Source organism: Sus scrofa, chromosome 13 (genome assembly GCF_054392235.1).
Source record: "Sus scrofa isolate SSC_HxYL_T2T_F1_AM1 chromosome 13, Sscrofa_HxYL_maternal_Yorkshire_Landrace_v2.0, whole genome shotgun sequence".
Classification (NCBI taxonomy): Eukaryota; Metazoa; Chordata; class Mammalia; order Artiodactyla; family Suidae; genus Sus; species Sus scrofa.
In genome coordinates, this window is record NC_139395.1 from 209,763,836 (window position 1) to 209,777,813 (window position 13,978).

At 38.1% G+C, this 13,978-nt stretch overlaps 1 protein-coding gene across 1 annotated transcript; it reads right to left on the minus strand.

The window, feature by feature from the left end:
* Window positions 1-13,406: 13,406 nt before the first annotated feature.
* Window positions 13,407-13,764, minus strand: KRTAP8-1 (keratin associated protein 8-1). Its single transcript, XM_003358918.5, has one exon. It carries the CDS (start codon window positions 13,729-13,731, stop codon window positions 13,552-13,554), a length of 180 nt encoding a protein of 59 aa, XP_003358966.2. The 5' UTR covers window positions 13,732-13,764; the 3' UTR covers window positions 13,407-13,551.
* Window positions 13,765-13,978: the final 214 nt, after the last annotated feature.

Sequence of the window (13,978 nt, forward strand, 5' to 3'; positions counted from 1 at the left end):
TGGATTTATTTTAATTCACAACTTTGTTCTTTTGTTAATAATGCTTTAACCATTGAACTAATACCACAATCTCAAGAAATCAGCCATATAAACAAAAATCAAACTGAAAACAGAATACAACAGACATAGAAGGGATGTAAAATTTAAGAGTGCTTCTGTACACTGGTTCTTCCAGCTGGCATGGACAGTATCAAGCCAGAATAAAGACAGCAGGAAACTAGAAAGTGTTCTTAAAAGCTAAAAACCCTTTATTGAGGCACTTACACTGGAGATTGGAGAGGTTAGGGATAATTTTAATCCCCACATTTCTTATTTAAAAGTATAATATAAAAAAGAGGAATGAAAGAAAAGTACATGGACGTGTACTATGGACTGTTTGTTTCTTTAAAAACATAATAGCCCTTTAGTAGACAGACTGCTTAGGACATGCAAAATGCAGATGGAAAATATATCCACAAAGAATGAATCAAGAGAAAACAACAAAACTGAAAATCACATTTATAGGTTCAGTTAAGTATATTTATTAGAACAAAGTCAATGGGGAAAAAATGAACCAGAACTTAAAGGGAAACATGAAAATCAAATATACTAGGGTATTTAAAATCCTAAGGTACAACATTCCATCAAGAAAAATTAAGACTTCAATTAAAGTTCAGCCTACAAAGTTTACGATCACTCTACTTTGCACAGTTCAATACACAGAGATTCTGAAGTGAACTTTTTATCCTCTGGAAAAATGTTGATTAAACATTGTTTCCAGTTTGGTTCTTGAGGACAGATTATTTTACAGTGCACATCATCAGAAGTTGATTAATAGAGGTCAAATCTCCAACATCTTCTGTAGTCAAATGGCTGGAAGCCACCATATCCATATCCAAAAACATAGCCTACTGGAGAGTAGGTGCTGCCATATCCACAGCCAACACTGTACCCCAGGGGGTAGCCACAACTGTCCCATTAGAAACCTGGGTAGATGCCCTCATTGCTGAAGCCAAAGGACATTTTGCTAAGAGTTGAGTGTTTAGTAGCAAAGTCCACGTTTCCTGAGAATGACTTCTCTATCTGTCCAAAGCCTGTTTTACACCCCTGCTAAAGGGTGTGGTGACAAATATCCCCCTTGTTCCTAGGTGTCTTCATTGCTCTTTAAAATTGTTTGAGGTTGACTGACCTCCTAGTATTCCTTGAATTAGTTTAGTCCCTATAATGGGGAAGCCACTGAAGAGTCATCAAAGTCTTTGGGAAAAGCAGATTCCCAATTTAACCTTCAAAAATCGGGCTTCCAAACAACCAGAAAGAGTCTTACTATGTTATTGAACATTGCCTGTGAGATTGCAGATATTTTCTGGACACACAGAAGGGATTATTGATGCTGTCTAAACTGTGAAGCTAAATATACCAAAGATTCTTCTCCTAAGAAATTTTTGATATATGATTGACTCCATTAGAGATGTTTTCAAAACTAAGGCAAATCTTCTGTTAATTATATCTGTCTTTATTTCAAGAATCTATTCCACAATTTAATTGCAATTATTTTTTGTTCAGTGATCATTTGATATTTACCAATGATGAAAAAAAAATGTATTTTATGTTTATGAGTAATCAGTTTTGAGAATGAACACTATCTTCAGCTAACTTTTTATTGAATTTCCAATTTCTTCACTGTTCCTCCTTTTTCATGGAGTTATGAACCATGTGTAGGCTCTAAGTTTATTAAATATACTTGACATTAACCAAGATCTACTAGACATGAGAAAATAAATAATTAGAAGAATGGAGTATTTCACAGGGTCAACCACAACAGGTAAATGACAGTTGTAGTTTCCTTCATATTTCTCTCAATAATCTACTCTCAAAAAAAAGCATGATTTTGCATGACTAACTACCTGCCTGCACTCATAATGAAAAGAATACATCAGAAATAAAACATTAGCCTTTTAACAGAGACTTAATTTGTGAACATACTATACATCTTACATATACTCAAATCATTAAACCAATGGATTTTCACTTTATTTCTTAGGATATGATCAATATGACTGTGGGGAAAAAAAACGTCCATTGAGACGATTGAAATGGGAAAAAAACTAGATTATAGTATCAAAATAAAAATTTAATAAAATAAAAACAATCATTCCAATTGTTACCAAACTCTTCCAAATAACGTCATTGTTTAGAAAAGCAGAACAAAAGATGGCATATATCTTGAAGTATATTTTGGAAAGTTTAATGAAAATAATATATTTAAATTTCTACTTAATTCTAGGTTGATTATGTTTAAATCCATTATTGAATAAATCAAATCAAATAAATAACCCTATTGGAGCTATATTTAGTATTAGGTTTAAGAACAAAGTATTGGCCTTTAAAGTCTAAGAATGCACTGATATATTTCTTTATTACTTCAAAAAAGTATATAAAAATCAAAGAATATATTTAAACCTTATGTGAATTTGCTTATATTTCTGCTTTTATCACTTGTTAGAGAATGATTTATTCAAAATGCAGTATAATGAAAGGACCACAACAGTAGAAGTACAAATTATGGTCTGAGATCTAGATATTATTTGCCTGACCTTTGAAATTAACACCACATCCTGTGCCTCAATCACAAAGTTATAAAAAAGAGGCAACTACCTCTCCTAATTCATGAGGTTTTGTGGAGTTCTAGGAAGATAATGTAGATGAATATCCAGTGAAATCATAAGGTACGGTATAAGCATATGCTAAAAATCATTGTTTTCTTTTTTCATTCCAAATCAAATCAAATAACTGAAACTATTCTATATTAATTTGATGAAATGGTACACTTGATGTTCTAGAGCAGTACTTCACAGATGGAGCATGCATCAGAATCTCCCTGATGCCTTGTTAAATCACATTTTGCTGACTCTAAGTCTTGGAAGAGGACAGAGAAGGCTTGGAAATTTGTCTTCCTAGTTGTTGCTGATGTTGTTGGTCCAGAAACCACACGTTGAGGAGCATGGTTCTAGAGAGGAGATAAAATTAAAGAGAATATAGTAGGATGGGAAAAGCGTGTTCATAGCCTCACATGATGTATGCTTTAACACAGACGGTCATTCTATAGTCTTTAGGATCCAAAGTAAACTGGTTTGATTTCATTGCTGGACTTTGCATACGGATCATCAAATCAAATTAGCTTGGACATTCCCAATTGCATATGAGTTAGCCCAGATATCAGAGCTAAAACATTTTCTGTGAAAGATTCTGTAACATCTAATCTATGAAAACCAGTCTTCATTTTATTGGATTTAAACTGTCGTTGTTGTTGTTGTTGTTGTTTTGGCAGAGTTCATGGCATGCAGAAGTTCCTAGGTCAGGAATTGAACCTGAGCCACAGCAGTGACAATGCCTAATCCTTAACTGCTAGGCCAGCAGGGATTGCGGGTTTGAGTTTGGCATATGCACATTATTGTACATGGAATGGATAGTCAACAAGGACCTGCTGTAAAGCACAGAAAAGTCTACTTCATATTCTGTGATAACCTACGTGGAAAAAGAATCCGAAAAAGAATGGATATGTGTATATATATATCCAAATCACTTTGTTGTGCAGCAGAAGTTCTCACATTGTAAATCAACTACACTTCAATAAAACATGAAAAAAATGAGAAGTTGCTTTCATCGTACAATGTAACTGGAAATATGACCATCATAAACTTATTTAAATCAAAAAACAGGTACTCAAACCACAGGCTCTTGGTCAACTCAGTTAAGTTTTTTTTGGCAGGAGGGGAGGAACAGGTGAATAATCACTGACAAATGTGTTAGAGTAGAACAAACAAGAATCACAAACCCAAATGACACACTTCTGGCAAAGATTAAAGACTTACGGGCTGAAGGTGATGCATCTTGAAATGATCCTGATCCAGGTTACACCAAACCTGGATTTGGTCAAGCAGCATCTTGGGACACAAAGAAGGGTGGAATCAGATTGGAAACAAAAGAGCAAAATCTCCCTGAACTGCCAAAGTATCAGATATGTAGACTAATCAGTAGACTCAGTATCTTTTATAGCTAAGTGGTAGGTAACTTCTTTAGCCATAATCCAGACCACAACCTACAGGTAGGAAGGTGCTACCATATCCACCGTCAGTACAGTGGCCCAGGGAATACCCATAACTTCCCCAGTAACCATTTGGGTTGAAGTTGTCAAAGAATAAGTCATAATACACCATCCAGAAACAAAGATTTGATCAGGCAGCAAGCTTGGTGGCATGTAATGGGATCCTTCTTCCTGTGTGACTCATGTAACTTCAGTGGAGGGTTGTGATGAAGAAAAGTACCTCCTTCATTCTTTAAATCAGGGGAATTAAAATCCTTATCAATCTTCTGGATCTCATTGGAAAAAAAAAGAGATCCTCATTATTCTTGAAAGAAGTTTGAGCTTGATTAACTGCTCAAATATTCTTCTTTATTGGTGTTGTCCCTGTAATGATAAGTTACTGCCCTGTCTTCAAAGTCTTGGGTTAAACCAGACTCCAAATGTAATCCTCCAATTATCAGAGTTCACAACAACAGAAACTATCCTGGTTGCAACACCAAACCATGTTTTTCATCCACAGGAATTTACTGAACATCCTCAGGCTTCATAAAGCTCCAAATCATGGTTCGAGGTATATGTATGAAAGAGCTAGTAGATCTAAAAAACCTTTCAATCTAGAAGCAAAGGAAAAGCAAATAAGTCTACAAGCAACATAAATATATGCAGCTTAATCCCATAATTATAAAATATTGAGTGGATGCAGTGGGGCAGGGATTGGAGTAGGACTTTGTGTTGATATAAATTGATGTAGATGAATTAAATTTTAAGATTGATGTTAGGACGAGGGGAAGTATAGTGTAGCATTCAGATAACAAAGGAAAGTTTCTCTCGGTATTATAATTTGTAAAAACAAAATTCGAGGAGTTTGTGTTGTGGCTCAGTAGGCTAAGAACCTGACTGGTATCCATGAGGATGTAGGCTCAATCCCTGGCCTCTCTCAGTGGGTTAAGAATCCAGCATTTCCCCAAGCTTCAGCATAGGTCACAGATGTGGCTCAGATCTGGCATTGCTGTGGCTGTGGCTGTGGCTGTGGCTGTGGCATGGACTGGCGGCTACAGTTCCAAGTGCACGCCTCGCCTAGGAAACTCCATATTCCACAGATGCGGCCCTGAAAAAAAAAAAATGAAAATAGGCAAGGAACACTGAGAACTAAGATGTGTTTTAAAAATTATTCATGACACTTGTTAAAGATGGTAAGGCCAACTTTTTTCAAGGGAAGCTTCTACAGTGGAGTAGTACAGGTTTTGTGATAGTGGGGAGGGACTGGGCTTAACTTCAAACACAAGGAGGAGTGGGGACTTTTCGCCAAGAAGCAGGGTGAGAATCAGTGGATGGAAATGACTAAGAGGAAATATCAAGGGTAAGTGTTATGGAGATTGGTTTCAGGCGAAACAAACCTAGCAGGAGTTTTGCTTACTTGCTGAAGGAGTTTCAGAGTGATCATACGGGGAGGTGGTGGAAGATGAGGAACGGCTTCAGACACCGAGGGTAAGCAGGCATCAAGGTTGGGGGAGGGGTGGTTTCACTGACTTGGCAGGGTTTTTTTTTAATTTTTTATAGTTGATTTACAAGGTTCCATCAATTTCTGCTGTACAGCAAAATGACCCAATTATACATTTATATACATCCTTTTTTTCATATTTTCCTCCTCCTGTTCCATCACTAGTGATTAGGTATAGCTCCCTGCGACATAGCGGGTTTCTTATTCAATTGGACAATGCAGCAACAAACACCAAAAGCCAAAATTCGGAGCCTGAGACAAGAGTTCAGTGGAGCCTGACTAGAGTTTGACTGAGGAGAAAATCTGTGTCAGATGTACATGCCCCTCCCTTTCCTTCCGTCTTCCCTGGCCTTCCACCTCTGAACTGTGCAACTTTGCATAGGTTACTCATCTCTTCATGTAAGGCAGAACATCAAATCATTTTTGACATTTATGAAGAATTCTACAGAAAAATATTCTATAATTGCTATCTCTAAAATTCAAGGAGACGCAGTGGAATGAACGTCCCTGAGAGCCCTGGGGGACGTGAAAATGCTGCGTGATGTCATTGTTTCATCCTCTGCGTAGATCCGGACCAAACGGTATTCGCAGCCCACTCCTCCATCTCAGGAGTAAGTTTCTGGGTTCAGAATCATGAATTATGTCTTGAGCGTCCCCCCAAAAAAACCGAAACCAAATAGTGCCATTTTCAGATTTGAACAAAAGACTTTCACATGATCTCATTGCCAGGATGAGGGATTAGTTGTGTTAATTCAAAAATAACATTCTTTCTTTTCATTCCTGTTATATTTGTCGGAAACTCAATATGAGCCCAATGCTGTGCAACACAGAAGTGAATAAGAAGTATTTTCACTATAGTAGGTATTTTGGCACACAGTAGTGAACAAGACAGATAATATCCCTTTATGGAGCACACAGTACAGTAGAATGCAATTAGAGTCAACTCTAGTTAGTGGGAGGCAGGCAACAAGGCTTCAGCATCAAACACACCCAGGTTAGAAATCCAGCTCTGCCACTCTCTGCCTTTGAGACCATCAACACATCATTCTAACTTCCTGAACTCCAGCTTCCTCATGTGTAAAAAGAGGATTACAGAACCTGGAGTAAAACCAACCCCATGGGTTTGTGAAAAGGAGTAATGAATATACTATAAGCCCAGGAATATATCATATATTTGTTCTTTTGCCTGTGGTCCTCTAAGAAGTGAAAAGTTATTCAAATGACTAAAAAATTATATTAGGATATGCTCAAGATGATGGTCTTATGTAAAATCTCAAAAAAAAAAAAAAAAAAAAAAAAAACCTCTAGCTTCATAAGAGAGCAATGGGATGAAAACACGCTTAGCAAATATTTAGCTCAAAAGTAATTATGCTATTCTAGAGATGTATACAAGGTGGGTGTGGGCGGTGGGTTGTTGGGGGTTGGATAGTTGGTCTTTAATATGACTGACTTGCATACTTGCCACCATAAAGCTCTGAGCTGAACTTGGCACTAGCTGTCACATTTCAGATGCTTTGAGAAAAGCCACCCTATGGATGAAGAATTATGGGAAATCAAAATCCAGAGCCATGTAACTTCAAGCATTTCCAGTTTCTGCTTTGCTTCCTGTGTCTGAAGTTTTGGACAAAAGAGCAAGCAAAACTTTCTTTGGATTAAAAAAAAAAAATTCACTTTGGAAGTTCCTGTTGTAGCTCAGCGGGCTACAAACCTGACTAGTATCCATGAGGATGCAGGTTCGATCCCTGGCCTCGCTCAGTGGTTTAAGGATCTGGCATTGCCATAAACTGTGGTGTAGGTCTCAGAAGCATCTCAGATCCCACATTGCTGTGGCTGTGGCATAGACCAGCAGGCAGCTGAAGTCTGATTCAACCCCTAGCTTGGGAAATTACTTATGCCACAGGCATGGCCCTAAAAAGCACACACACAAAAAAATAAATTTGAAAAAAAATTTATCAAATTTCATTGTCCTCCATTTATTTTTCAGTGTTATATGTTTTATTTCCTTTTAGTATCTTCAGTAAGTGAAGAAGATCTCTAACTTGTCTTCCTTAGGCAACCATTGAAGCTGAAATATTTTTCTGGCCAGGAGGGTGGGGGCTGTCCTGGAAGGCAGAGCCAGTGTGAACCTTTGCAAATGATGACTTATTGCTATTGTGAGATTTCTCTGTTCTAGGAAGGTGCTTCTCTTGATCTCTCTTCTTGCTGAGAAACGGCTCATAAATCTAGTTAGGAATTGACCCTGTCTTTATAAGATCTATGGGAAGGGGGTGAATCCTGTGGTCCTCTAAGTGAAAAATCTTGAGAACAAAGCTATAAAAGCAAAGGAAAACAAAATGCAGGCCAAGGAAAAATGGGAGAGGGAGAAAAGCGTGTGGTCATTTCTTATACACAAGAACAATGTAAATATGATATGAGATCTCTCTCCTACTTGTAATAGGCTTGCTATGACTCTGACATTCTCACATTCTCCATTGTTGTAATTCCATGGCTAACACCTTTACTAGACAGTGTAAGCAAATACTCTGGTCACATAACAAGTAAAATTTGAAAAACATTTCTCCACCAACCTTGTAACAGAGGGACGCTATTAGATGCCTTCAAAATAGCCTTTTGAGAGCACCTGGGAAACGTTTAACAGGGTATTACTAATAGATTGACTATGAAAGTTAGCCTTGGAAAATTCTTTGAGACTTTAAATCTCTCCTGTGAACCAAATGGGTAAGTATAAATCAGCGTTCATATATTCAGCTACGACTAATGAGTCACTACTTCTGAGTAATCCAGGATCTGGAAAGCTTAACGATTATAGAGTGCAGGGGTTGGGAGAGTGGCTAGAAAGCCGGAAACCAGGTGATAGATGTTAGTGAGAAACATAGTATATTACTGATACCTAGAATGTGAAAATGTGAAAAACAAATTTCTGAAGAAACTCCCTCTTTTGTTGAGACAAATGGGTTATGGAAGCAAGTCATTAAGAAAATAGCGAGCGGGGTAGAAGCAACACTATACCCTGGACTCAAGCAAGGGTTGTGCAATGTGACTCTGTCAGGGCAACACTTAGTCACAGCCTTGTAATTCAAGAAAGTACTCCAGAATCTTCTCCAGCCACTCCTTTCTTCCAGGAAGAATTACTCTGAATCATCCTAAAATATAGGAGAAAAAAAATTTCTCCCTCTCTATCAAAGGTTCTTCTGTAGATGTCTTTAAGTATTCAAATCACCGTTCTCAGGTCTACAGGCTCTAGTCACCACAGAAATCTTAAAAATATACCGCTTAGCTTTTCAGGTAGTTAGGAGAAATAAACATTTAATGGAACATAAGAAAGAAAAGCAATATTTTTCTACATGAGTGACCTTTTGAGATGAATCCAAGTCCTAAGACAGATATCAGACTTCCAAGCTGGAAATTGCTATAAATTAAAGAATAATTATGTGAGGATCTCCCATCGTGGCTCAGTGGTTAACACATCTGACCAGGGACCATGAGTTTTCGGGTTTGATCCCTGGCCTTGCTTAGTGGGTTAAGGATCTGGCATTGCTGTGAGCTGTGGTGCAGGTCACAGACGTGGCTCAGATCCCGCGTTGCTGTGGCTGTGGCTGTGGTATAGGCCAGCGGCTACATCTCCAATTAGACCTGGCCTGGGAACTTCTGTATGCTGTGGGTGTGGCCTAAAAAGAAAAAAATAAAAGAATAGTTATGTTATATTAGCAAATGGACATTTTACATCTTTTTCATGTTTATTGAGGAAATTTGTCAAATAACCCAGTCATATTTATTGAGTTTCTACACACTGTGCTAAAAACTAAAACACAGCACAATACCAAAACTCAAGTACAATTAGAAATAAATAACTATACTCCCTATAGAGCACAACTGAGCCTGAATGTAGCATTAAATGTTCTTCCTACTCTTTCTTTTCACTTTATCAGTAAAATGTTATTTATTCTGTTTTCATTTTTATGAATCCTTTATAGGATTAACCTCTTAGTTCCTAGATTCAGAGTAAATAGAGGAAGCCAATAAAGGATGGGAAATAAAAAGCCATGAATAAAGACCCTGTAATTGTCCCCAAATGTTGGCATAAATGTAAATGACTTATGGAGAACATTTTAAAATAAAAATTTCCAGAACCCATAGAAGATCCTCTCATCAGAATTTCCAAGGATGGGTTTTGAGTATACACATTTTTTAAAAACCGTAATAGAAATGAACTACAGTTAAAAATAATTGACCAACATTAATGTAGAACACTTTCTAATTACACAGGAAAATGTGAACTTATACAAAATCATCCAAAAATACATTTTCTCTCTCAAGCATCTCATGTCATCAGAAACATCAGCCCCAGTACTGTGGTTGAAATGCACCAAGCACAGACATCATACTTCAATGCACATCTCAGAAGTCCTTGGGGACATAAAAGCATTCCTTCTTCTGCCCTTATCTTGTTGAGATGTAGATGATCTTCCTTTATCAGGATTTAGCTACCTGAAGATAGATGGATAGATGATAGGCAGATAGATAGACAGATAGACAGACAGACAGACAGATAGATAAATAGATAGATAGATGATAGACAGAGAGGTGTGTGTGTGTGTGTGTGTGTGTGTGTGTGTGTAATGGTCTGAAACAGTGCTTCCTAAAGCATGGGCCTCAAACATCCTGAGCTAGCATCCCTGGGATATTTCTAAAAACTATAGATTTCAGTTTCATCCATGTCATTTCGAATGGCAATGTTTCTGTCTTTTTAAAGGGTAAAGAGTATTCCATTTTATATAGACCATACTTTCTTTATCCATGCAACACTTCAGGGACATTTATGATGTTTCCATAGCTTAGCTACTTTTTTTAAAAAGTCTTATTTTTTTTTATTGTTATTCCCCCAACACAATTTTTTTTCCACTATACAGCATGGGAACCCAGTTACACATACATGTATACATTCTTTTTTCTCCCATTATCATGCTCCATCATAAGTAACTAGACATAGTTCTCAGTGCTACATAGCATGATCTCATTGCTAATCCATTCCAAAAGCAATAGTTTGCATCCATTAACCCCAAGCTCCCAATCCATCCCACTCCCTCCCCCTCCTCCCAGGCAGCCACAAGTCTATTCTCCAAGTCTATGACCACTATGGAGAACAGTACGGAGGCACCTTAGAAAACTACACATAGACCTACCATGTGACCCAGCAACCGCACTCTTGGGCATATATCCGGACAAAACTTTCCTTAAAAAAGACACATGCACCTGCATGTTCATTGCAGCTCTATTCACAATAGCTAAGACATGGAAGCAACCCAAATGTCCATCGACAGATGATTGGATTAGGAAGATGTGGGATACACAATGGAATATTACTCAGCCATAAAAAAGAACAAAATAATGCCATTTGCAGCAACATGGATGGAACTAGAGACTCTCATCCTGAGTGAAGTAAGTCAGAAAGAGAAAGACAAATACCATATGATATCACTTATATCGGTATCTAATATACAGCACAAATGAATCTTTCCACAGAAAAGCTTAGCTACTTTGAATAATTTTGCAGTCAATGTGGGAATGCAGATACCTCTTCAAGGTAATGATTTCATTTCCTTTGGGTCTATATCCAGAAGAGAGATTCCTGGATCAGATGGTAGATCTATTTTTAATTTTTTAAGAATTTCCATAGTGGCTGAACCAGTTTACATTCCTACTAATGGTGTCTAAGGGTTCCCTCTTCTGCACAATCTAGACAACCCTTATCTGTTACCTTTTAATAGCAGTTCTAAAGAGTGTGAGGTGATAACTCATTGTGGTTTTATTTCCTTGAAGATTTGTGATGTCAACGTCACATACCTGAAAAAAAAAATGGTAATTTTCTGGGGTGACTGATATGTTACTTAGCTTGATCATGGTAATCATTTCACAATGTACACCCATATTAAAATTTCCTATTGTACATTTTAAATATACATAAAATTTTTATTTATTAATGATAATCTGAGTTAAACTGGGAAAAAAATTTAAATGTCTGGATTATACCTCAGATATACCAAGTCAGCATGCCTGGGCTGGAGACATAAAAAATTACATTTTAAGCCAGCTTCCCAGGAGATTCTCCCTCAAACCACAACTTCAGAAACACTGGATTAGATGTTCTCTGACATCTTGTCAAGCACAAACTTTATATAACTCAGTCATCATTCTAGAATGGTCAAATAGACACTTTTGACCCTCTAATTTTTATCTTAATTTGACCCTCTAATTCCTGAAATATCCCTCAGTTCTTTTCCTATTCTATTCTAAGCTACATGTTTAAGTTACAATTCTCAGCATTAATTAGCATGTGGCTGCTAGAAAGTTTCAAGCTGGAACTTTTATTGGCTATGACAATAGCCTACTGGAAAAGAATCTACTCAGTCAATCCTTGAACAAGATGTCTTTTGAATTTTTTTAAAAAGATAGCTGTTAGGGGAAACATGGTAGAGAAAACACTCTTATAAAATTATCTCTCCAAATAGCCTTTATGTTTTTATCTACAAAGTGAATCATATGCAACATAGCCACATGCAGATGTTCAATAGAAAAGCAGGGGTAAGCCAAATCCTGCTGGCACCAAGAATGTGTGTACCATACATAAAATGTTTTCAACAGGAGGATTGAGACATTTTTGACTTGACTTAGCAAAAGAATATTACTCTCTTCTCTAAAGGAACACAGGGAAAGGCTGAGATATCTTCGGGTCTATGAGAAGTTCCTCCTCTCTTTTTTTCTTTCCTGTTTTTTTTTTTTTTTTTTTTTTTGGTCTTTTTAGAGCCACACCCATGGCATATGGAGCTTCCCAGGCTAGGGGTCACATTGGAGCTACAGTGTCAGTCTATACCACAGCCACAGCAGTGCAGGATCCAAGCCTCATCTGTGACCTACACCACAGTTCACAGCAACACCAGACCCTTAACCCACTGAGCAAGGCCAGGGCTTGAATCTGCATCTTCATGGATGCTAGTCGGATTCGTTTCTGATGAACCACGATGGGAATTCCCGAGAAGGTCCTCTTTTAAGAGTAAAACTCACTACCTGGTATTGACCCTACAGAGATTAAGGAGCTTCCCATTGTTGTTTCTAAACTGTTCCTTCTAAACTGTAACGTAGATATCATAGGTGGCTTGCTATAGGGGACTTATCCCTTCCCCTGAAAGACTCTCAGACTCCTAAAATATGTTTATGTCTATTCTAGGTGCCTCATAATCCTTAAATAGAGCCCAGGGCATTTTATTCTACAATCATTAGTCCCTGGGAGAGGGAACACTGTGGGTTTCGTTTGCACTAACATAGGAATAACTGAAATAGTCCCTCGAGGTTGGGTTCCCTTGAAGAGGGTCAGGCATCGTGAGATGAAAAGGGACACCCAGCAATGAACGGTGTACCACTGGGTACAAGAATTGGAGGTGCAAGTCATAACATTTAAGGAAAGGTTAAGATAGCTTCTTTTTTTAATCACTAGCAGCCCTGCCTTGCCAGCTTCTCACATAAGATCAAGGATTATTTCCTTTCTCACTGCTTCTAACACACACATGAGAACACAAACCCACTTCCTTCCCGCACTCAATGTACCAAATATATGCACCCACCAAAAAATGTGCACTCACCAAGAAAGGAAACTCCACTCAGGTGAGAATATTATAGTGGTTGAGACAAGTTTATTGAGAATTTGACAAACATCCACAATTTGGTTATGACAAGAGACATGAGCATGGTGGAAAATTCAAAAGTAATACGTATTTGGGTGTCAAGCTTCTGAATATGTCCCAACAAACATCATCCAGGGATGGCAGCTGGAGGCATCAAGTGGTTTTTCATGTTCTTCCTTTGGGACTCTGGTTCTAGGTCGGAAAAGCAGTGACTGGGAGGTTGGTGATGAAGACGGGTCAATGAGGAGGTAGAAGTGCGTCTCTCAGCCTTAGAACAGAAGAGGCTGTGCCTCAGGTATTTCAGTAAATCAGTAGAGAGCAAATGGCCAGTATCTTCTGTAGCCGAAAGCCCCACAGCCATTGCAGCCGTAGCCGAAGCCATAGCCCACTGGTGAGTAGCCACATCCAACACTGTACCCCAGAGGGTAGCCGTAGCTGCCCCAGTAGCATCTTGGGAAGATAGTGCTGGAGAAGTTGTTGCAGCACATGGTTTCTGGAGTAGAGGGCTCTGAGAGCAGGGGAATGTGTGTCCTCAGTGTGATGGATTTCCTAGGCTCCATCCTCCCTTATATACTCTGGCTGTGGGGTGTGATGAAAACACAAGGCATCATTTTCATTCTTGAGACCAATTTGCCTCACAAATAGCTCACTAACTTGTTTTGCTTGCTTAAGATGTCTTTACGGTTGCTTAAGAAAGCTCTCATGTGATAGAACACAGGGACAGGATTCTTTCAA